The sequence below is a fragment of the Rhinolophus sinicus genome, chromosome 5, assembly GCF_057876585.1.
Source record: "Rhinolophus sinicus isolate RSI-liver-muscle chromosome 5, RSI-T2T, whole genome shotgun sequence".
In the NCBI taxonomy this organism is placed as follows: domain Eukaryota; kingdom Metazoa; phylum Chordata; class Mammalia; order Chiroptera; family Rhinolophidae; genus Rhinolophus; species Rhinolophus sinicus.
The window spans coordinates 94,645,129-94,667,048 of NC_142505.1; the positions used below are offsets into that span (position 1 = coordinate 94,645,129).

The 21,920-nt window shown below is 41.8% G+C and overlaps 1 protein-coding gene across 6 annotated transcripts in view; it reads right to left on the minus strand.

Moving 5' to 3' along the window:
• Positions 1 to 21,920, minus strand: part of LOC141567296 (hepatitis A virus cellular receptor 1 homolog) — a 41,651-nt gene that overhangs the window by 10,753 nt on the left and 8,978 nt on the right. For 2 of the 6 annotated variants that reach the window (XM_088798751.1, XM_088798750.1), the window contains exons 3-7: positions 14,038 to 14,095; positions 12,046 to 12,390; positions 8,756 to 8,845; positions 6,623 to 6,712; positions 3,042 to 3,131 (exon numbers count right to left, since the gene is read on the minus strand). In XM_088798751.1, the coding sequence (XP_088654877.1) occupies positions 3,042 to 3,131; positions 6,623 to 6,712; positions 8,756 to 8,845; positions 12,046 to 12,390; positions 14,038 to 14,083 (661 nt within the window). In that variant the 5' untranslated portion in view covers positions 14,084 to 14,095. Of the gene's footprint in view, positions 1 to 3,041; positions 3,132 to 6,622; positions 6,713 to 8,755; positions 8,846 to 12,045; positions 12,391 to 14,037; positions 14,096 to 14,841; positions 14,919 to 21,920 lie in introns of those variants that run through there. The other 4 variants (XM_088798753.1, XM_088798755.1, XM_088798752.1 and 1 more) reach the window with 4 other exon arrangements.

Genomic DNA, 21,920 nt, shown 5'->3' on the forward strand with positions numbered 1-21,920 from the left:
GTTATTTATAGACAGAATTATTTCACAATTTTCACACTCCTAGGATTCCCCTAAATGTATAAAGCCCACAACAGGGCATCTGCTGTAGGTCACCCAACTAAGCTTTTATCCATACAATTGACATTTTCACTTTCATGGAACAGGCCCTGGGAGTTTGCATTAATCTGCCCTCCCCTCTTCACATCAACCCCAATCTGGATTTTCTGGCCTTAGTCGAATTCCCGATTATCCATCTAGACATCTTTCCGGAGACATGAACATATGGACCAGCACAGGATACATACTCACTATATTTAATTCCTTGAAGTCTCCTCAAGGTGTATATATTGCTCAATATTAGCCTCGGTAATGATTCACAGCCCCCAAATTGAGGTTCCCGGTAAACGTTGACCCCAGCTCCTTCTGAGGTTGCATTCCGGTCACTCCTTTAGTAAGACTAATTTCCTGTGTTATCTGACTCATCTTCTGTTACTCACCCAAAGTTTCACTAAGAATTCTCCAACCCAGGGCTACGTGCCCCTTTGCTTTCTTGAAAGCACTGCTTCATTTTCTATCAGATATCTCACCTTCCATGCATAGTACGTCACTAGCCTCTTTATATTCCTCCCCCTTAGAGCACCACAGAATTTTGGAGCAAATTAGTGGTGCTGGCTGGACAAGAATTCTCGAAGCTGGGCTTTCTTTATTGCCTCTCATTGTTCTTTCTGTTCCCTCTTTCCCACCATAGTCTTCACATTTCAACGTCATCCTTTTTCATATTCTGAACTGTCTCCTTGTTTTCCACTTACAGTCTACCTGTAACAGGATGTGGCTTTCTTTAGAAAGTAAAAACTTTCTAAAGTCTATGTGAAGTTTTTAGCTCTATGTGAAAGTCTTCTTGAGCCTAACTTCTTTCTCAAGTGTGAGATTTTGTGGGTATCTTCTTTTTTTTCCTTGCTCCTACAACCTTATATCCACCCATTCCATAATATTTTAGGCAACTAGTATCTATTAGAGATACTGACCTCAGGGAGGGAGTGGATGTAAACATAAATGTCTCTGCATTGAATTAGCTCCAGTGTTCATCTCAGTCTTGTAATATAAACTTCAACTCTAAACTCAAACTCCTTAGGAAACTATCAGGATAAGGATAAAACTCAACTCAATTAATAATGCAATTAGTATTTTCCAGGATTTCACACAGACATGAAAACCAACACTTTTCTTCTGAATCTCTCCTTAAAAGAAGTCAAAACGTATGTACGTTCATGAAACAAAGACCAATAATCCACACCCTTTGGCAGGCGCAAACTAAGTCAATCTAAGTATAGAGAAGCTAAATCAATATTGAGAAAGTAGATAGATTCTCTAGTATGTCCAGCTGCCCGGAACAAAGCTGTTTTTCTTACAAACTTTTATGGCTCTAAAATCCTAGGTTTCACCTCAAGCCCTCTCTTCAAACTAAGCTCAGAGCCCAAATGCTGCAAATCCCTCCCAGCTAAATATCCACCAGGTCTGATGGAAGTTAAGGAAAATCAGTATGTTCCTTCAGATTTTTCTGGCTAAGAGGTTGTGACATCTCTGCTGTTCCTCAGAATCCAGGGCCACCTCAAGGGGTCAACAAGTATTAGAGTCTTGTAGAATCTTCACTAAAAGTTGCTTTGTAATCCTGGAAATAGAAGTTTTAAACCTAAACTGGTTTTCAAAATGCCAAATTATTTCTCCACCTATGAGCTAAATATTTCTGCATTTTTATTAAACCTAAACTCTTAAATATCAAAAATTTGAAGTGTGAATCATGAATTGAAAATGGAGCCTGTACATTCTAAATCCCTGAAATCCTTAAATCTGATCTTTACTTTGTCGTCAGTATAAATAGCATTTTTTTCAGTCCCTCTGCTACATAATAAAGTAAATGATGAAAACTGTGTAAAGTCACTGACTGCTATGGGAAGCCAGGCTAATTATATAAAGTCTTTTTCAGGGAGGATGTCAGATCAGGACAAATTCATCCAAACATAGCCTCAGTGCTCCTGACAGAAGGCACGATCCAGTAGTTATCACCACAGCCCAAAGTCAACTTAATGGCGACTGAATCCTGACTCAAACACCTTCTATCCATATGCCTTTCAACAGTGCACTCAGACCCTATGCCTGGGTCCCCACAATCATGTAATACGATTGAATCACACGTCCAATGCTTAGGGTTGTCATCAAAATTAAGTGATCTAATACTTATAAACCATTCAGCATGATCCTTGCCACATAGGAGACACAGTATGTGATAACTTCGAGGAAATACTGTCTTTGCGTGGAGGCTCTGACTTCACAGGGCACTAAAGGATCTCCATTCAGCTCTCCTTGTGAGGACAGAATCTCATGAATCTGACCCTGATTCTTTGGCATTCCTTTTAATTTCCTCATCATCTTGTGCTCAACTGATATGAATTCACCTCATCCTCATTAGATGTCCAAGATCAGTGTTCTGAAGATGTTTTTGGCTAACAGTGAATCCCCTTGAAAATCTGATTTTTAAAAAGTATGGCTCCCCTCACTCTGAAAATACTAATAGGTACAAAAGTTATATGTAGGGCCGGCCCGGTGGCTCAGGTGGTTAGAGCTCCGTGTTCCTAACTCCGAAGGCTCCTGGTTCGATTCCCACATGGGCCAGTGGGCTCTCAACCACAAGGTTTGCCAGTTCAATTCCTCGAGTCCCACAAGGGATGGTGGGCTGTGCCCCTTGCAACTAGCAATGGCAACTGGACCTGGAGCTGAGCTGCACCCTCCACAACTAAGACTGAAAGGACAACAACTTGACTTGGAAAAAAAAGAAGTCCTGGAAGTGCACACTGTTCCCTAATAAAGTCCTGTTCCCCTTCCCCAATTAAAGAAAAAAAAGTTACATGTAATATGGAAGGAGGTTGTCAGGTCCTGTGGAGACCAAGTTTGGAACCCAGGGAAGAACCGTTACCCCAGATTGTACTCCCGCCTTAACACAATGCCCTGGGCGGTCTACATCCTCTCATTAAGAGGCCTCTGGTTTCAGAAACACATCACTTTACCTGTCTTGAGATTCTGCGTGGATGCTGGTGTTGTAGGAGCAGAGGTAGAGACCTGATGTGATGTTGGAACACTGGTGACCTTAGGTGGAGCTGGAAATCAACAGGAAAGCAAGGATGAATCAAGCAGCAGGAAACAAGAGCTGTGTGCTGGGCCTGTACATCAACTCAATAATGAGAAACCCTCCCCCGGCAAAACTGCGCACCAATCACCCATGAACCCAGAGTCTTGTCTTTGGTTTACTAGACTGTGACATGGTGAGTTTGAGGACACGTCAGTAAAAAGGAAACTGCATTCAAAAAGCATATATTCCAGCAGGCTCAGCGGTAAAAATGGTTACCCAGGGTTAGCACTGAAGCCAGCCATGCCTGTGAGATTCCTGTATCTTCATAATCATGTGTGTGGTGGGGAAAACGCCTAGAGCCTGGGGATGCCTTAGGCCTCTGAGTCGTGAATGGCTAAGACTTAAACAGCGGGTCCAGGCCTAAAATGTTCGCCAAATAAATAACATTCAGTTCAGTCAGTTTTCAGAGTACCCTGTCAAGGGACCTACACCCTAAATGGGGATGAACTCACACCCACGAGGATATGCTGGATCACACCCGGATTTATAATTTTGACTAGAACACAGGTAATAACTTCAACTTTTTCCAGAGTCAGAGGTGGTATAGGATTCCAAACCAACTACAGAAGGTGTCGGAGCTACCCAGAGAGAGAGCTGAAAGTAGAATTAAACTCAAACACAGTGCCTGGCACAAAAGCAGATCAATGATACAGTGAATTAACAATGTGTACATTTGTTCTCACCAGGCACCTTTTCTCCTGCAAGAAGTTACCTTATATATTAACTATACTAATTATAAAAGAATATCGTTGGATAGGGGTAAATTGGTTTAAAATCTCTCTTTTTTTGGTTTCACTTTAGCATTCTATTTATCACATAGTATCAACAATTACTAATTTCTTTGTTGTTACAATAAGTACCTTTAACTAGATATTATTTGTGTGTGTGGTTTTTGTTTTTTTATTAGTTTCAGGTGTACAAAACAATGTAATAGCTAGACATTTATCATTTATATCCCTCACACAGTGACAATCCCCCGCCCCCAATCTATTACCCCTCTGATATCGCACAGAGAATTACATTTCCAATGTTTCTATTCCTAATGCTGTACTCTGCTTCTTGTAACCATATATATATATATATATATATATATATATATATATATATATAAAATTGTAGTTGACATTCATTATTATTCAGCTTCAGCTTCAGGTGTACAGTGCAGTGATCGGGCATCTACACCATCCCTGAGGTCATCTCCCTAACGAGACAAGTGTCCATCGGGTACCCTACAAAATCTTTACAACGTTGTTCATTCCATTCCCCAAACTGTCTTTCGTATCCCTGTGGCAACCTTGTGGTTACCGATTGTGCTTTCTAATCCCCTCACCTTCCCCCTTATCCCCACCCAGCCCAGCCCCCATCTAGCAACCCTCAGTTTTTCCTCTGTGTCTCTGAGACTGTTTCTGTAAAATCTCTTTTTTTGTGAGAGATCCAATTCAATTTGGAATAGAGCCAATGTTTGCCTTGGAAAAAAACTTTTTCCGGTTTATTTTATTACATGCAAGGCACTAGTCTAAAGCAGAGTTCAGCAAAGTTTCTTCAAAGGCCCAATTTTAAGTGCTTTAGGCTGTGGGGGTGCTACGGTCTCAGTGGCAGTTGCTCAACTCTTGTCAGTGTGAAAACAGTCACAGACAAGATAGAATTGTGAATGGTTATGGTTGTTCCAATACAACTTTATTCATAAAACATGCGGTTTGAATATAATCCAGACCTTGATGCTATAGTTTGCTGACCTAGATTTAAGGTGCGGTGAGAGGCTTTTACAAAGAGTATAGTCTAATCCCTTTCCTCTAATTTTAAAATATGGAGGAAAAAGAAAGCATGCAAAAATCTGATCAAAGGAGCATAAGGAACAATAAAAAGGAGGAAACCTTATCAGATTGTCTAATGAAGTTTTCTTCTTCAGTACATAATATTTTCCCAAGGAAGTAGCCAGGAAACTATAGGGGAAGATACTGGTGAGGAAAAACTCTAACAGAAGGTGAAGACTAATCTCAGCCTGTGAAAAATACAAGAGAAATTAAGCAAAGAATTGGTAATTGCAGGAACAGAGTCACTTTGGCTCAGTTATGGACCCACTTCCGACTGGAGAGAGCAGTGGCCTTGGAAACACCCACCAATTAAAGGACTGGTAGGCACTATAAAGCCTTCTACTTATTATATTCTATGTTATTTATTTAAAAAATTAGGCCCGACCAAAATAATTTCACAACTCCAAAAACGTTGTAATCATGATCTCTTCTCCACATGCTACCTCCTCACGTCTGTTTATAACATACTATCTCCCCAGCGTCTTTGGGCTCCCCTGAATTGCCTCCCAGATAGTTTCCACAGACTCAGTTGTTTTCTCCATTTAAATTGACTTTATCTTACTCACCATCATAAAGGGAATTAAGCCAAGTCTAAAGGTTGGGAGGTTACAAAATCAAGTTTCTCTGAATTGAAGAAAAATAGAGACAGAGCTCATTAAGGCCACAGGTATTGGGTTCTACTGTCAATGTAAGACCTTAGTGGAAAAAGATTCATTAAGAAGAGCAGAAACCAGGACATTCCCAAGAACCTACTTCTGGCATCAAATGATAAGGATATTAGGATGTCCACATCAAGACAGAAAAAGTGCAAACTTCCCAGTTTCCTGGATTTCATGAAATTCTTAAAAGCAACTGGTAAGGAGTTATTAAGAAGCAAATGTTTTTGTATTAAGATAAAGTCATTTTAACTTTTAAACAAACAATGTTGTCATATGATGTGAGATATGCTTCAAAAATTCCAAACTAGGGCAAAGGTTGAGGAGGTACTACATATGCTTACATGATGATTCACACGCAACAAGATTGAGCTGACCATTGTTAAAGTGGTGATGTATCTACTGGACAGTACCCACAACTATAAAATAGGATTGAATCATACCTGCAATGTATAGGGTTGTCATAAGAATTAAGTGATATAATAATTGTAAATGACTGAGCATAATTCCTCACATAGGAGACAGAGTAAACACTAATCTCACTGAAATCTTATCCTGGAGGGGAGGACCCAACTTCAGAGTGGACTAACGAATCTCCTAGTCAGAGTTCCTCATGAGGACAGAATCTCATGAACCTGAACCCTGTTCTCTGGCATTCCCTATATTTTCCCCATTAACCTGCTCAACTGGGCTAAATTCACACCATTCGCATAAGCTGTTAAAGAACAGTGGTCTGGGGTTGGTTGGCTAATAATGAATACATTTGAGAATCCCATTTTAAAAAACTATGGGTCCCATCATTCTGAAATGCTTACAGGTACAAATGGTGCAGGTAATAGGGGACAGGGATTCACAGATCCTGTGATGCGATGTAGGGAGCCCAGGGAAGAACCCTTACCCCAGATTGTACTCCCGCCTTAACACAATGCCCTGGGTGGTCTACATCCTCTCATTAGAAGGCCTCTGAGCTCAGAAACACATGACTTTACCTGTCTGGAGTTTCTGCGTGGATGCTGGCATTGTAGGAGCAGAGGTAGAGACCTGATGTGATGTTGGAACACTGGTGACCTTAGGTGGAGCTAGAAATCAACAGGAAAGCAAGGATGAATCAAGTGGCAGGAAACAAGAGCTGTGTGCTGGGCCTGTACGTCAACTCAACCAATGAGAGACCCACCCCAGGCAGAACTGGCCATTAATATCACCTGAACCCAGAGTTCTCATCATTTGGGCAACTATAATTTGACAGGAGAGGGCTGAAAACAGGCTGGCAAAAAGAAAAGTTGCATTGAAGGTATATATTCTGGGAGGTTCAGAGATGAAAAAGGATATCCTGGAATTACACTGAAGCACTTTGAAAAGACAAGCCAGTCAAGTTGGATTTATATGTCTTCACAAACATCCATGAGGTACAGAAAGTTTAGAGCCTGGAACTGTCTTTGTCTTCGCAGTAGTGAATGATTAAAAGTTAAACAACAGGTCCCAGGGTAGAATGTTTACTAAATAAATAGTATTCAGGACAATCTCAGGGTACCCGCCCTAAGGACCTGTACCCTAGGTGAGGATTAATTCACACCCACTGGCGTATGCTGGGTCCAACAGATGATTTATAGTTTTTCCTACAAGTTGACTAGACCACAGGTAATAACTTTGACTCTTTCCAGAGTCAGAGGTGGGGTAGGATTCCAAACAACTTACAGAAGGTGTCAGAGCTACCCAGAGAGAGAGAGCTGAAAGTAAAATTAAGCTCAAATCCAGTGCCTGGCACAAAAGCAGATCAACAAAGCAGTGAATCGAAAATGTGCTTTTGTTTTATTTTTTCTCAGCAGGCACCTTTTCTTCCTACAAGAAGTTCCCTCATATATTAACTATACTAACTATAAAAGAAAATCCTTGGATGGGGTGCATTGGCTTAAAATCTCTTTTTTGTAAGATCCCTTTCAGTTTGGAATAGAGCCACTTTTTGCCTTGAAAAAAACACTTTTGCTGATTGTCTATTACATGCAAGGTATTAGTCTACAGCAGAGTTCCACAAACTTTTTTAAAGGGCCTGATAATAAGCATTTTAGGCTATGGGGGCACTACAGTCTCAGGCAGTTACTCAACTCTGTCAGTGTGAAAGCCATCTCAGACATGATAGAATAATGAATGGGTATAGCTGTTCCAATAAAACTTTATTTATAACACTGGTGGTGGCCCTATTCTTAATCTCATCTGGCAATGGGGTATAGTCTGCTGACCCTGATGAAAGGTATAGTCAGAGGCTTTTAGGAGGAGTACAGTCCAATCCTTTCCTCCAGTTTTAAAACTAATATGGAGGAAAAAGCAAGCATGTGAAAATCTGATCAAAGGATCATAGGGAACAGTAAAGAGGAGGAAGCCTTATCAGATTGTCTAATGAAGTTGTCTTCTTTAGTACATAATATTTTCTCCAGGAAGCAGCCTATAGGGGAACATACTGGTGAGGAAAAGCTCTAACAGAAGGTGAAGACTAATCTCAGATGGAGTTGACAATTGTTAAAGTTGGTGATGTAACTACTTGACAGTACCCACAACTATAAAATAGGATTGAATCATACCTGCAATGTATAGGGTTGTCATAAGAATTAAGTGATATAATTATTGTAAATGACTGAACATGATTCCTACATAGGAGATAGAGTAAATACTAATCTCACTGAAATCTTACCCTGGAGGGGAGGGCCCAACTGCAGAGTGGACTAAAGAATCTCCTAGTCAGAGCGCCTCATGAGGACAGAATCTCATGAACCTGAACCCTGTTCTCTGGCATTCCCTATAGTTTCCTCATTAACCTGTGCTCAATGGGCTAAATTCACACCATTCGCATAAGCTGTTAAAGAACAGTGGTCTGGGGTTGGTTGGCTAATAATGAATACATTTGAGAATCCCATTTTAAAAAACTATGGGTCCCATCATTCTGAAATGCTTACAGGTACAAATGGTGCAGGTAATAGGGGACAGGGATTCACAGATCCTGTGATGCGATGTAGGGAGCCCAGGGAAGAACCCTTACCCCAGATTGTACTTCCGCCTTAACACAATGCCCTGGGCGGTCTACATCCTCTCATTAGAAGGCCTCTGAGCTCAGAAACACATGACTTTACCTGTCTGGAGTTTCTGCGTGGATGCTGGCGTTGTAGGAGCAGAGGTAGAGACCTGATGTGATGTTGGAACACTGGTGACCTTAGGTGGAGCTAGAAATCAACAGGAAAGCAAGGATGAATCAAGCGGCAGGAAATAAGAGCTGTGTGCTGGGCCTGTACGTCAACTCAACCAATGAGAGACCCACCCCAGGCAGAACTGGGCACTAATATCACCTGAACCCAGAGTTCTCATCATTGGGCAACTATTATTTGACAGGAGAGGGCGGAAAACAGACTTGCCCAGGGAAAAGTTGCATTACAATGTATTTATTCCAGAGGTTCAGAGGTAAAAAGGATTTGCTCTGAAGCAATTTGAAAAGACCAGCCATGCCTGTCAGCTTTGTATGTCTTCATAAACAACCATGAGGTACAGAAAATGCCTAAAGCCTGGACCTGTCTTAGTCCTCTCAGTGGTGAATGACTAAGGCTTAAACAACAGGTTCCAGGTAAAAAATGTTTACCAAATAAATAGCATTCAGTTCAGTCAGTCCTCAGGGTACCTTCCCATGGAAACTCCAACCTAACTGAGGATGAACTTACACCCACTAACATATGCTAGTTCACCCTGACAATATATCCACTGGGCTAGAAGTCGACTAGAGCAAAGGTAATAACTTTGACTCTTTCCCTAATCAGAGGTGGTGTAGGATTCCAAACAACTTACGGAAGGTGGCAGAGCTACCTAGAGAGAGAGCTGAAACTGGAATTAAGCCCAAACCCAGTGCCTGACACAAAAGCCGATCAACGGAGGACTAATTCAACAATGAGTCCTTTTTTCCTCACCAGGCAACTTTTTCTCCTGCAAGAAGTTTCCTTAAATCTCTACTCTACTAAATATGAAAAAAAAATAAACCCTTGGATAGGAGATAATTGGTTTGAAAGCTCCTGTTTCTGAGAGCTCCAACTCAATTTGGAATCGAGCCCATTTTGCCTTGAAGAAGATGAAACTTTTTCAACAAATATTTGTGAGTGTCTATTACATGCAGGGCATTAGTCTAAAGCAGAGGCCGGTGAACTTTCTGTAAAAGGCCAGCAGTAAATTTTTTAGGCTATGGGGGCTTTATGGTCTCAGTGGCAGTCACTCAACTCTGTCAGTGTGAAAACAGCCAGAGACGAGAGAGTATAATGAATGGGCATGACTGCTCCAATAAAACTTTATTTAAAAAACATGTGGTGGGTTTGTTTGACTATCTAACCTGGTCCCTGGGCTATAATTTGCTGACCTCTATATAGGGTGTAGTCAGAGTCTTTAATGAGTGCAATATAACCTCCTACTTCCAATTTTAAATCTATCTATAGGAAAAAACAAGTCTTCAAAAATTCTGATCAAAGTAAGGACCAAGAGGAGGAAACCTTATCAGATGGTCTAATGAACTTTTCTTCAGTGTAAAATATTTTCTCTGGAAGTTGCCAGGAAATTGTAAGGGAAGATGCTGGTGAGGAAAAGCTCTAAAAGAAGGTGAAGAGTAAATTCAGCCTGTGAAAATGCAAGAAAACTTATGCAAAGAACGGGTTATTAAAAAGAGTCATTTTGGCTTAGTTATCAGTGTAAGAAGTTATAAACCTGTAGAGAATTTATATAAAAATGTATTTGCTCTAAGGATACTGAGGATACTCATGAAAGCAAGATGTCAACAGACTGAGATAAAAGATTTGGAGAATAACAGTTTGCAGTTTCTTTTTATGCATTTGAGATTGAGTAGGGAATTTAAGGAGAAGTACATGAAGATGGGAAGAAGCAAATGGGATTGGATTATGGGTGTAGTTAAGATTCTGTGTTCTTTTGAGGGGTCTGAAAGTTTGGTCAGGTGTTAGAAGGAAGGGCTTGAAAGGGAGCATTTCAAAGGTGTGTTCACCTACATGCACAGATACAATGGACAGGGCTGGCTTAAGGCAAAGAGAAACCTTTTAGTAAAGAAGTTGTAGGCCTGGGGTGTGACTATCCACTGTGACCTGCCCAGTTAGGAATCTATGATCAAATCACCCTGTGAGGTCCTTTCCATAGAACTCCTGATTTCCTCCACAACATACTTCCCACTGCATGGAGCAGTAGCCTGTAAATACCTGCCTATTAAAGGATTGGTAAACACTATAAAAATCACATACTGATTCCTTTCTATATCATTTTGTTTTAATTCAGCCCCATCAAAATAATTTACAGCTCCAAAAAGATGAAATAAAAATTAATTCACATACTGCCTCCTTACCTCTGTCTACAGAACTCTATCTCCCCAGCTTCTTTGGGCTTCCCTGAATTGCCTCCCTGATATAGTTCCCCAGTGTCAACTGTTTTCTCCATCTGGATTGACCTTATCTTACTTGCTTACATAAAAGAGCTAAGTTCCAAAATTGAAAAATACAGTATCACTTAAAACACACACACACACACACACACACACACACACACACACACAGACCTAGCTTCTTGAGGACACAGGTAGTGGATTCTACTGTCAATCTGAGATCTAAATGGAAAGAGATTTAAGAAGAGGGCCAGACACCAGGAAATGCTCAAGAACCTACTTCTTTTATCAAATGGTAAGACTGTTAGGATGTTCACATTAAGAGTAAAGAAATGTAAACTTCCCAGATTTCTGGATTTCATGAAAATCTCAAAAGCAAATGGTGAACAGTTATTGGGATGCAAATGTTTCCTACTGCAATAAGGGCCATTTTAATGTTCAAATAAGCAGTGTTGGATATGAGGTGAGATATGCTTCAAAAAGTCCAAAGTAGAGCAGAGTGTGGGGTGGAACAACCTAGGCTTACACAAAGTATATGCAATAAGACTGAGTTGACAGTTGTTCAAGTTGGTGATGTATCTACTGGATCATATCTTATATATAAATTGCCTACTTCCTATGTTAAAAATTCATATTAGTTTTAAATTGTTAAGACAGGTCATTTAATAAAACTTCTAACATATCATCTCAGAGAAAAGGGGCAGTTGTTTAAGCTGAATAAAATAAATTCAGCTTGATGAATATGTTCATTATATTCCACAATGGAGCAGCAAATGCTTTTTCAATGAACCAACTATCATTTTTGAAGCATAACTTTAAGAGCTAGTTTGCTGACTGGGAAACTCCTCTAATCTACAGTGTTAAAAACAACACTTCATTCTATACAAATAAACAAGATTGTAGGAACCTCCTCTTTCACTGTTAAAGGAAGACAAAATCACTACTAAACAGTAAATATCTCCGTTCACCCACCTGAAGTGATCAAAGGAAGACAAAAGACAAACTCACCTGGCTTCATCTCCAATAATATGTTGACTTTCAAATCATTAAACCATCCTGGGAGCTCCACACGGCAACAAAACGTGCCACTGTCGGCCTGGGTCGCATTCATTATGGTTAAAGACACATTCCCTTTAGAAATGGGTCCGTTGAGCTCATAACGCTTGTTCCTCTGAAAGACGACACGGTGTCCATCAGTCTTGATGAGCTGATTTGAGCACAGATACCATGGACATGGCCCTTGGCCCCAGCACATGGTTGTGACACCGCCAGCTGTGGAGTATGTGCAGGGCAGTGTAACGGGCTGACCCACCACTCCACTCACTCGTACCTGGGACAGGGACACCACAGCATCTGCAATAAAGACAAAACAGAGCATGGTGCCTCAACATTTTAATTTTACATTTATTTTCACTTTTGCCTTTTCATACAGTTTATTTCGGTTATAATCATACCGCTTTGTAACTTGAATTTTAAAATTTTATAAGAAGCATTTTTCTATGTTAATATCCTCCTTATCAACATTTCTGTTTTTTTTATATAAATCACAATTTAAACTTCTTTTCTGTATTTAGGATTGTTTCCTAATGGGATAGATTTCTAAAAGATAAATAATCGGGATAAAGGGCAGAAATACTTTCCGTCTCTTTTTCTCAAATTTCTTTCCAAAACGTTTGAGCAAATGACACCACAGTAATACATAAGCGTGTATTTCATTCTTTGTTTGACAGGTGTCTGCATATTGAGTAGGTAAAACATACACATGGCTTTTGCCCTCCCCTGGATCTAATCATTCTCAGTTGAAATACCTTTGAAAAAATTCCATTGCATTTAAAGTTTTAATTTTTCACTTTTATTGCAATCTTAAAAATTGCTATGGCAAATGAAGTCATCTCATAAAAATAAGCAGAGCTAATGTTTTGTTAAAGTATTGTTGGCTGAAAGAAATCGAATAAACTATTCAGAGATCAGTTTTTAGAAAGTGAGTGTCCAATAATTCCAGGAGCTAAGTCTCATTCATGCACCTTAGGGTTTGTCCAAAAACACGCAAGCAGGTGTCCCTTCTCATGAGTGAATGATGACAGCCAGCACTTGAGCAAGTCCCACTTCCCCTCGTGAAACAAGAGAATTGGAGAATATTCCATCAAGCACTAAATTATGCCACTTAAAACAAAAACTCAGGCCTGGGGGCATGGCATAAAAATCCTATATTGCCAAGTGCACTCAGGTCATTAAATAAAATCTGAGATTCACCAACTAATCTATTGAGGACGGGGCTGTGAGTTTCTGAAATGCTCTGCAAATAATATGCTCATTGTTACCTAAAACAAGACTCTATTTTCACACTGGATTCTACTATTTAATTTTGTCTAACAGCATTTTTGGATTACAAAGATAATATGCTAATTATAAAAAGTAAGTTATGAAAGTATAATAGAAGTGAATTCCCCCCATAATCCCACCTCTAGCGATTATTGTGTTTTTTTAAAATTTAGGAAGTGTCTATTCCTAAAATTTCCCCTATCTCATAGAATGTTTTGAATTAAAATAACTTATTTTTAAAAGAAATCATTGCACATGTTTTAGAAAAAACAACAAAGCTGCACAATAAAAGACTGGTCTCTTTTGCCTCTTATCCCCATTTCTTCTCTCCATCCCCCTCCCACCCCATGACAACACTGTTACTATTTCTTACATACACCTGAGAAGCCCATGCACGCCCAGCTCTTTACCCACCCCCTTTTTAGTTTCAACACAAATGGCAGCATATGACAAAGTGTGATGCTTTATGCCTCGTGCACTTAGCCATCGATTTGGTGATTCATAGCATTTAAGCAATTTCTTTGGAGTAAGATTTCAGCCTGCTTCTTGGCTCACCAGCTGACACATTCAGGACCTGCCAACAAAGCCCAAGAGCATCCATTTTTCTCCCCCACACCCACACCCCCTGTACTGCCCCATACGCAGTGCTTCCACCTCCCAGCCCACCTGTCCACTCACCTGTCCACAGTAGTAGTAGGCCTGTGACAGCTCCCCAAGGACGCATGATGGCAGCAGCCTAAAGGGAAGAGAAAACACACTGCTTGATGTGCCCTGCAACACATGGGATGGGAGCAGGTCTGAATTCATTCTCAGATCACAGTTTTTCCTTCCCGACTGGGGGAATCACATGAGCCTGCCCTGCTGGGGATGAGAGACCACGCATGGGCTCAGGCCTCCCTTAGCTCAGGGTGGTGGAGGGCTCCAACAGGCAGGCAAAGCCTCCTAGGAAGCAGCCCCTCTTCCCAGCTTCTTTCCCACACAGAGTCCAACTGAGTCCTGACGCTCACACAGCTGATGGGGGAGCAGACAGGAAGGAAACCAGAGGCAGCTCAGTGGGGGGAAGCCCAGAGCAAAGGCCAGGCTTTCAATGATAGAAGCACACTTACTCTTGGCCTCGGGGGTGACAGTCCACTGGCCTTTGGTGAGTGCAAGGTACTTCCTGCCCTGCAGCCACAGTGGTTAGTCCCCGAGCTCAGTTGTATGGCCAAGCTCTCTATTAGCAGGAATTAAGCCAGAATGTGAATCACTGGGCCTCACCGTCATGCTATGGGAAGGAATATCTCACACTACATTACTGACCGATGTTAGGAGAATGTGTCGGGAAACAGAGTCTGGACCACACTTGGTGTTCATACACACAGACCCAGGGAAAGGCCCCAAAACTGAAAATCTACATCCATAAGAGGAGGGCAGGAGAGAGACTGACAAGGAAAGCAGGCCACTCCGGACTGGCAACGAACAGGTTTATTAAGCAAAACTTACATGCAAGGCTCCTCTTGGGTGACTGCAGACAAACAGATCCCCACACTGCTTGACAGGTGCCAAAGAATTATATAGAACAAGGGGTGGGAAGAGTCACGGATAGTAGTTAGTGAACGCTACCACGTATTGGAAATTACATGCTTGACTAAGTCAGGACAACTGCCTGTTCCCAGAACTGGCTCATGGCAGGAGGCAGGGCAGGGGTACTGAACTGATTAACGTCAAAATCAGCACCAGTTACGATCCGACAGCCTCCAAAGCGGGGGTGTGGGAAGCAACCTCCATTCTGGCCTGGGTCCAGCTCGTGGGACAGACAGCGGTAACGTCACAGAACCGTGTCTCATCCACACTGCACCCCTCATGACAAGCTCTTACAACCTCATGTTCCCCCTCTTCCTCAGTGTGCCCTGCATGGTCAGCAAGGAGCTTCAGTAGCAGGAAGGTAGCTCACTGAGTTGCCAATTGACCAAATTGAGACACAGCTCTCAACAACAGTACAGACACACAAGAAAAGGAACAAAGTAAAAGGAGTACAACTTAAATGTAAGATCTGAAACCATAAAATTCCTAGAAGAAAATATCGGAAGAAACTTCACAGACATTACCCGGAGTAAGATTTTTACTGATATAGCCCCTCGCGCGAGGGAAGTAAGAGAAAAAATAAACATGTGGGATTACATCAAACTAAAGGTTTTTCACAGCAAAGGAAACCATCAATAAAACAAAAAGGGATCCTACTGAATGGGAAAAGATATTTGCCCATGATATATCTGATAAGGGGTTAATATCACAAATTTATAAAAAACTCACTCAACTCAACTCCAAAAAAACAAACAACCCAATTAAAAAATGGGCAGAGGACATGAAGAGACATTTTTCTAAAATGGACATACAGATGGCAACAGACATATGAAGAAATGCTCAACCTCACTAACCACTAGAGAAATGCAAATAAAAACCACAATGAGATACCGCCTCACCCCAGTCAAAATGGCTATCGTCAATAAATCAACAAACAACAAGTGCTGGTGCAGATGTGGAGAAAAGGGAATGCTTGTGCACGGTTGGTGGGATTGCAGATTGGAGCAGCCACTATGGAAAACAATATGGAGGTATCTCAAAAATCTGAAAATGGAACTACCTTATGATCCAGCAATTCCACTTCTAGGTATCTATCCGGAGAAATCCAAAACTCCAATTCAAAAATCTTTATGCACTCCTATGTTTATTGCAGCACTATACACAATAGCCAAGACATGGAAACAACCGAAATGCCCATCAGTAGACGACTGGATTAAGAAACTGTGGTACATTTATACAATGGAGTATTACGCAGCCATAAAGAAGAAAGAAGTCTTACCATTTGCAACAACACGGATGGACCTAGAGAACATTATGTTAAATGAAATAAGTCAGACAGAGAAAGACAAATACCATATGATCTCACTTATATGTGGAATCTAAAGAAAAGAATAAGTGAATGAACTAATCAGAAACAGTTTTGGAGACATAGAGGAAAAACTGAGGGTTGCTAGATGGGTGGGGGGGTGGGGATAAGGGGGAAGGTGAGGGGATTAGAAAACAGTCGGTAACCACAAGATGGTCATGGGGGCTTGAAAATTAATTTGGGGAATGTAATCAATTATGTTGTAAAGATTTTGTAGGGTATCTGATGGACACTTGTCCCATTTGGGAGACCACCTCAGGGATGATGTAGATGCCTGATCACTGCACTGTACACCTGAAGCTGAAGCTGAACAATAATGAATGTCAACTATAATTTTATATATATATATGTATGTATATACTTATAGGAAGCAGAGTACAGCATTAGGAATAGAGACAGTGGAAATGTAATGGCTCTGTGCAATGTCAGAGGGATAGTGGATGGGGGGAGGGGGGTTCACACAGTGTGAGGGATATAAATGATAAACATCTAAGTATTGCTTTGTCTTGTGCACCTGAAACTGATAAGAAAGAAAGAAAGAAAGAAAGAAAGAAAGAAAGGACAAAAAAAGAAAAGGAGTCCAAGTATTAGCAACAATTTTTTTCCATCATCCCCCAGGACCCAAACCAGTGGATTCATAGGTCTCCTAGGCTGGGGACCACATCACATAAGACATTTACTTGACTTTTCATATGTACTAACGAAGAAGAAATATTAGCAGGTTTGTCTGTTATAAAAACACAACATTCAGTACGATAATGGCATAGGTGGCCCCCCTCCCACTGTAACTGCATACCACAGGCACAGCAGAAGTATAAGGTCAGAAAGACAAATAGTTAGTAGGGACATGACTTGGGAGAGCTCCTCCTATGAGAATTACACTTGTAGCCTGGCAACGCTGTGTAAACCAAAAAGTCACGCAGGGGAAAGTTGTGCTCTCTGATGTAAGAGAGGTACAGAAGAGGAAATACTCATATGTTTTATCCTCACAGAACCCCTTAGGCGGGTGCTGCGATTAACACCATTCATGGAAGAGGAAGCTGAGGCTTGGAAAGGTTACACAGGAGGCCTTCTGACTTTTGCTCTGAAACATTAAACCACACAAACATATGGAAGCCTGCCTAGAACATCATTAATTCCCCTTCTGGTCTAATGATGCAGTCACTTCCTCCCAGGGAGGCAGGGTCCTCCATTTCGAGCCTTTGTGAAGTCACGACAGGCTTCATGGAGAAGTGGACGACGACCTGGCAGACTGTGGCAATGGCTCCTGGGCTGCCCAAAGATGTGAGTCCCTGACTCCAGCAGCCTCTACTCTTGGGAGAAAACTAAAGCTAATGCTACAAACTGGAAGCCCGAAGACTATGTTTGCCCTGCAGAAGTGTTTACAATTCATTTCTTAATTAATGGCCAAAACTGAAAAACCCAGAGAGCCCACCTGAGAACTCAGCTTTTCAGCTTCTTGTGAAATAAAATCAGATGGCAATATAAGGCCTGTACCACCCCATCTCCTTCGAGTTTGCCCTCTCCGACCAGCCTGCCCCAGTCCTGCCCGGGGAGGGGGACTTCACTGTCTGAAGTTGGCCTTGGTTAGAGGAGTCCCCTGCCTTAGATTTTATTCCAACTTCCTGAATACAAGCTCCCTCCTGCCACTGAGCCTCCGCTGAAATTTGCTGAAATTTGACTCTTCCTACTTGCTGAAATTTAATCTTCCATAAAATAAAAGGGTCAGACCATATGTACTTTAATAACTTTTCTAGCTTTAGATGCTGCCCACTTGATTCCAACTGAGTAACGAGAGTTCTACCCAGAAATAGACACATTCCTGGATACCTGTTTTCCTCTTATTCTTGTCTTCATATACTTGGAGGGGACATTACTGACCCCACCTCAACCCCCACCAAAAGTGGGGGGACAAATTCTGAAATGCCTCACACAGAAGTTAATGCCTTATTTATATGGGAGCCCAAAGATTTTATGACTAGCTTGGTTATAATCTGAGACTGAGCCAAAGCCCAGTAAGTCAGTGATAAGGATTTTCTCATTTAATTCAATTGAATTCATTCAATTATTAACATTATATTGAGGCTAGCTGGATATGACTAAATATACTAAGGATGAAAATTCCAGGATTGTGAGACAGGGCAGAGACACCGGTAGGTAAGCAACTAACTAACAAACTTGGGCAGACTGACATAAATGGTAAACATATGATCAGAGCCTGTCACTCCCCCACTTACAACCTTCCCATGGCTCTTTCAGAAAAAGAAAAAGAAAATCCTAATTCCTAAACCAGATTTACAAAGCCCCAGTGATCTGGCCTCTGCCTCCCTCTCAGATTTCTCTACCACTCTCTCCCCTGCCACAGGGCTGCAGCCACCTGGGGTTCTTTCAAATGGATCCCTACTTTAGGACCTTTCCCTAGAAGTGTTCTCTGCCTACTTCCCGATTCCTTCACCCACCATATTCGGATTTCTGCTTTTCATTCTGATTCCTGCTTAAATGTCGCCTCATACATTCCTTTGGTCCCTCTATCTAAAGAAGCCAACCAGTCACCCTTTGTCACTCTATTTCAGTTCTCTATTCTGCATTTGTTACCTGGTTTCCTGTGAGGTGTGTTTCTGTGTATTTGTGTGTGAGTATGAGTCTCGTCCATTTCTGTTCCCTCTAGTACAGTGTTACCCAATAGAATTTTCTGTGATGATGGATTTATTCCATGTGGCTGTTGGGTGAGCACTTGAAATGTGGCTAGTATAACTGAGGAATTTAAATTGTTCATTTAATTTAATTTTAATTCACTTACATTTAAATAGGCCCCATGGCTATTGTTGCACGGCACTCACCACTGGACCATAAAGCCTTTAAGGCAGAGCTCCTCCCTGTTGTTCTCTGTCCTACCCCTGAAAGGTTGTAAAGGACCCAGTATACACGGATCGAATAAACCAATGGAAGCACAAAGGCATGGGGACAGATCTTCAATGACTGAGGGGTTAGGGGATGGGAAATAGGAGGAAATCTCTAAAAAAGGTGACATGTGAAGCTCAGAGTGGAAGAATGGGGGAAGGGCCAGAGGGTGTTTTAAGTGAGAAAATGATGAGTAAGACCAAGTCAAGGACCAACATCCAAGGCTGTGAGATGTTACATAACTGAGATGTTTCCATCAGATCAAATTTCAGACATGCCCACCACCCATCAAAGCCTCCACTGTGTCCTAAAGGCTCCCGAACAGCTCAATGGATTTGTTTAATTGGAGCTATACAGCCTCCACGAATCGCTACTTTAGATCAGCTTTGTGCCACCTTGAAGGCTACCTCCCAGGTGAGGGAGGAGGCTCAGGCCCCACACGTGACTTTCCCGCTGCTTGCTGCACATGAAAAGGAGCGCCACCGCAGGCACACACAGGTGACAGCAGCAGGCTTACCTATGAGAAGGAACATGGTGGCTGCTGGGTAGACGAGCCACCAAGACCCGTGGGGGACTACTGCAGGAATCAGGACACAGCAAAGGACGGCAGTGGAGATGGTCAGTGACCCTCTAGACCTCAGGCTCTGGATGTGTAGAAAGTAGAGCCCACAGGATTTCCTGCAGGGGGTGAGGAGTAGCAGCCTAAAGATGGACTCCAAGAGGTTTGGGCCTGAGCAACAGAAAGGACAGGAGCTTCCACAGACTTAGGTAGGGAAGCTACATGTAACACGGGTTTGGGAGGAAATCCTCTGGAGTTCGAACTTGTTGAGTCTCAAATGTCTCAGACACCCAAGTGCAGACTGTTGGAGTTCAGGAGATAGGTCTGCCTGAAGGTACATATCGGGAAGTCATTGGCACAGAAATGGTGTCTCACGTCATGAACCTGAGGGGATGCACAAGGCATGGCCGTGTGAGGACTGGGCCTGGGCCCTCCACAAAGCGCTGCGGTGCAAGAGGCACCAACACACAACAGACGCAGACCAGGGAGGAATGGGAAAAGGAAAATAAATGGGATCCTGGGAGCCCAGGGAAGCAGATGCATCAGGAAGAGGCAGTGGTCGTGAATTAAATATTGCCAGTGCAAAGGAAGAGATGTGTCTACAGGGCCGAGCAGGCTGGCGATCATTAATGACCTTGACAAAAGCGGTTTGGGTAAAGGGTCATTGAGTGATTGTTCACATTCCCTATGTCTACCTCAGAATACAGTTTACAGGAAAGGGAAAACCAGGAGACAATTGGAGACAGGGAACTCTTTCAATGAGATTTGCGGCAAAATAAAAAAAGGTGGGGTCGGGGCGGGGGGAAGGGAGTCAGAGAGCAGCGTCAATAGGAAGATTTGTGAAAATGCTAAAAATAACAGCATTATTATAAGATCTGATGATGACTGAGAGGAGGAAAATTGACTTGAGAGAAGAGACAATTGTAGAGCAATGGAGCGATGAATCCTGCTCCAAATTAGGGGATCCCACTAGACATGGCCGGATGGCACAAGGGTGAGAGCACATGGACTAGGGACGGATGCAGAAGTGTCTGGCGGCACTAACGTGGCACTGGAAGTGGTGTCATGACAGTGAGAACAGCCCAGGAGTCTGATGTTAGCCTCTAGCTCCCTGCAGCTGCAGGCAATGAGGGAGGCGTAGGGGAGTCCACACCTAGCAGCGCATCTTTAGAAACCATCTTGGGTATTTCTAAATAATCCAATCAAGTATCTCCCCCTCCTGAAAAGCATGCAAGGGCTTCCCAATGCCAAAATCCCAACTCTAACAGCTGCCTACCTTTCCCAGCGGATCACACCCTCCCACCCTAAGCCTCACAAAACTCCAAGCTCCACAGTCTCTAACACAGAAGAGACTACGGTACTATCAAACTTGCAAAAGTCAGAAAGAAGCTACTGCTAGGCTCCTCCCTTCACAAACACTACATTTTACACAACTAGTTATTATTTATAATTTACAAATAATTTTACTTCACAAATCACAAGTCAATGAGCAAAACTGCGAATATAGTTATGCTTTAGACACAAAGTTTCCCTTTTTCATAACATCATTTAATACCCATTTGACAGATGAAGAGAGGCTCAGCAAAGGCATGTGTTGACTCTGGTTACACAGCTTTCAACTAAGCCTAATATATAGGGACTCCTCTAACAGCACATTTTTCCTCTCATTGACGTTGCCCAGGAAAAAACCTAAACAACTCAGACGTTTAAGTCCACAATTCCGTTTATATGAGAACCTATTTCCCAAGAAATCCAAAGAATTCTAATTTATGTGAATTTTCCCTAATTTCCTTTTTAAATTGTAGTTCATATATAATATGATATTAGTTTGAGGTATACAACATAGTGATTAGACATTTTCATCCCTTACAAAGTGCTCACCACGATTGTCTAGTACCCACTGGCACTACACAGAATTATTACATTATTGACTATATTCCTTATGCTGTACTTTATATTCCCATGACTGTTTGCATAACTGACAGTTAGTACTTCTTAATTCCCTTCACCTTTTTTCACCCGACCCCTCCCCACCCTAATCAGGCAACCATCAGTTTGTTTTCTGTGAGTTAGTTTCTGTTTGGTTTCATTCATTCATTTATTTTTTCTTAATTTCACAAATAACTGAAAACGTATGATATTTGTCTTGCTCTGTCTGACTTACTATACTCA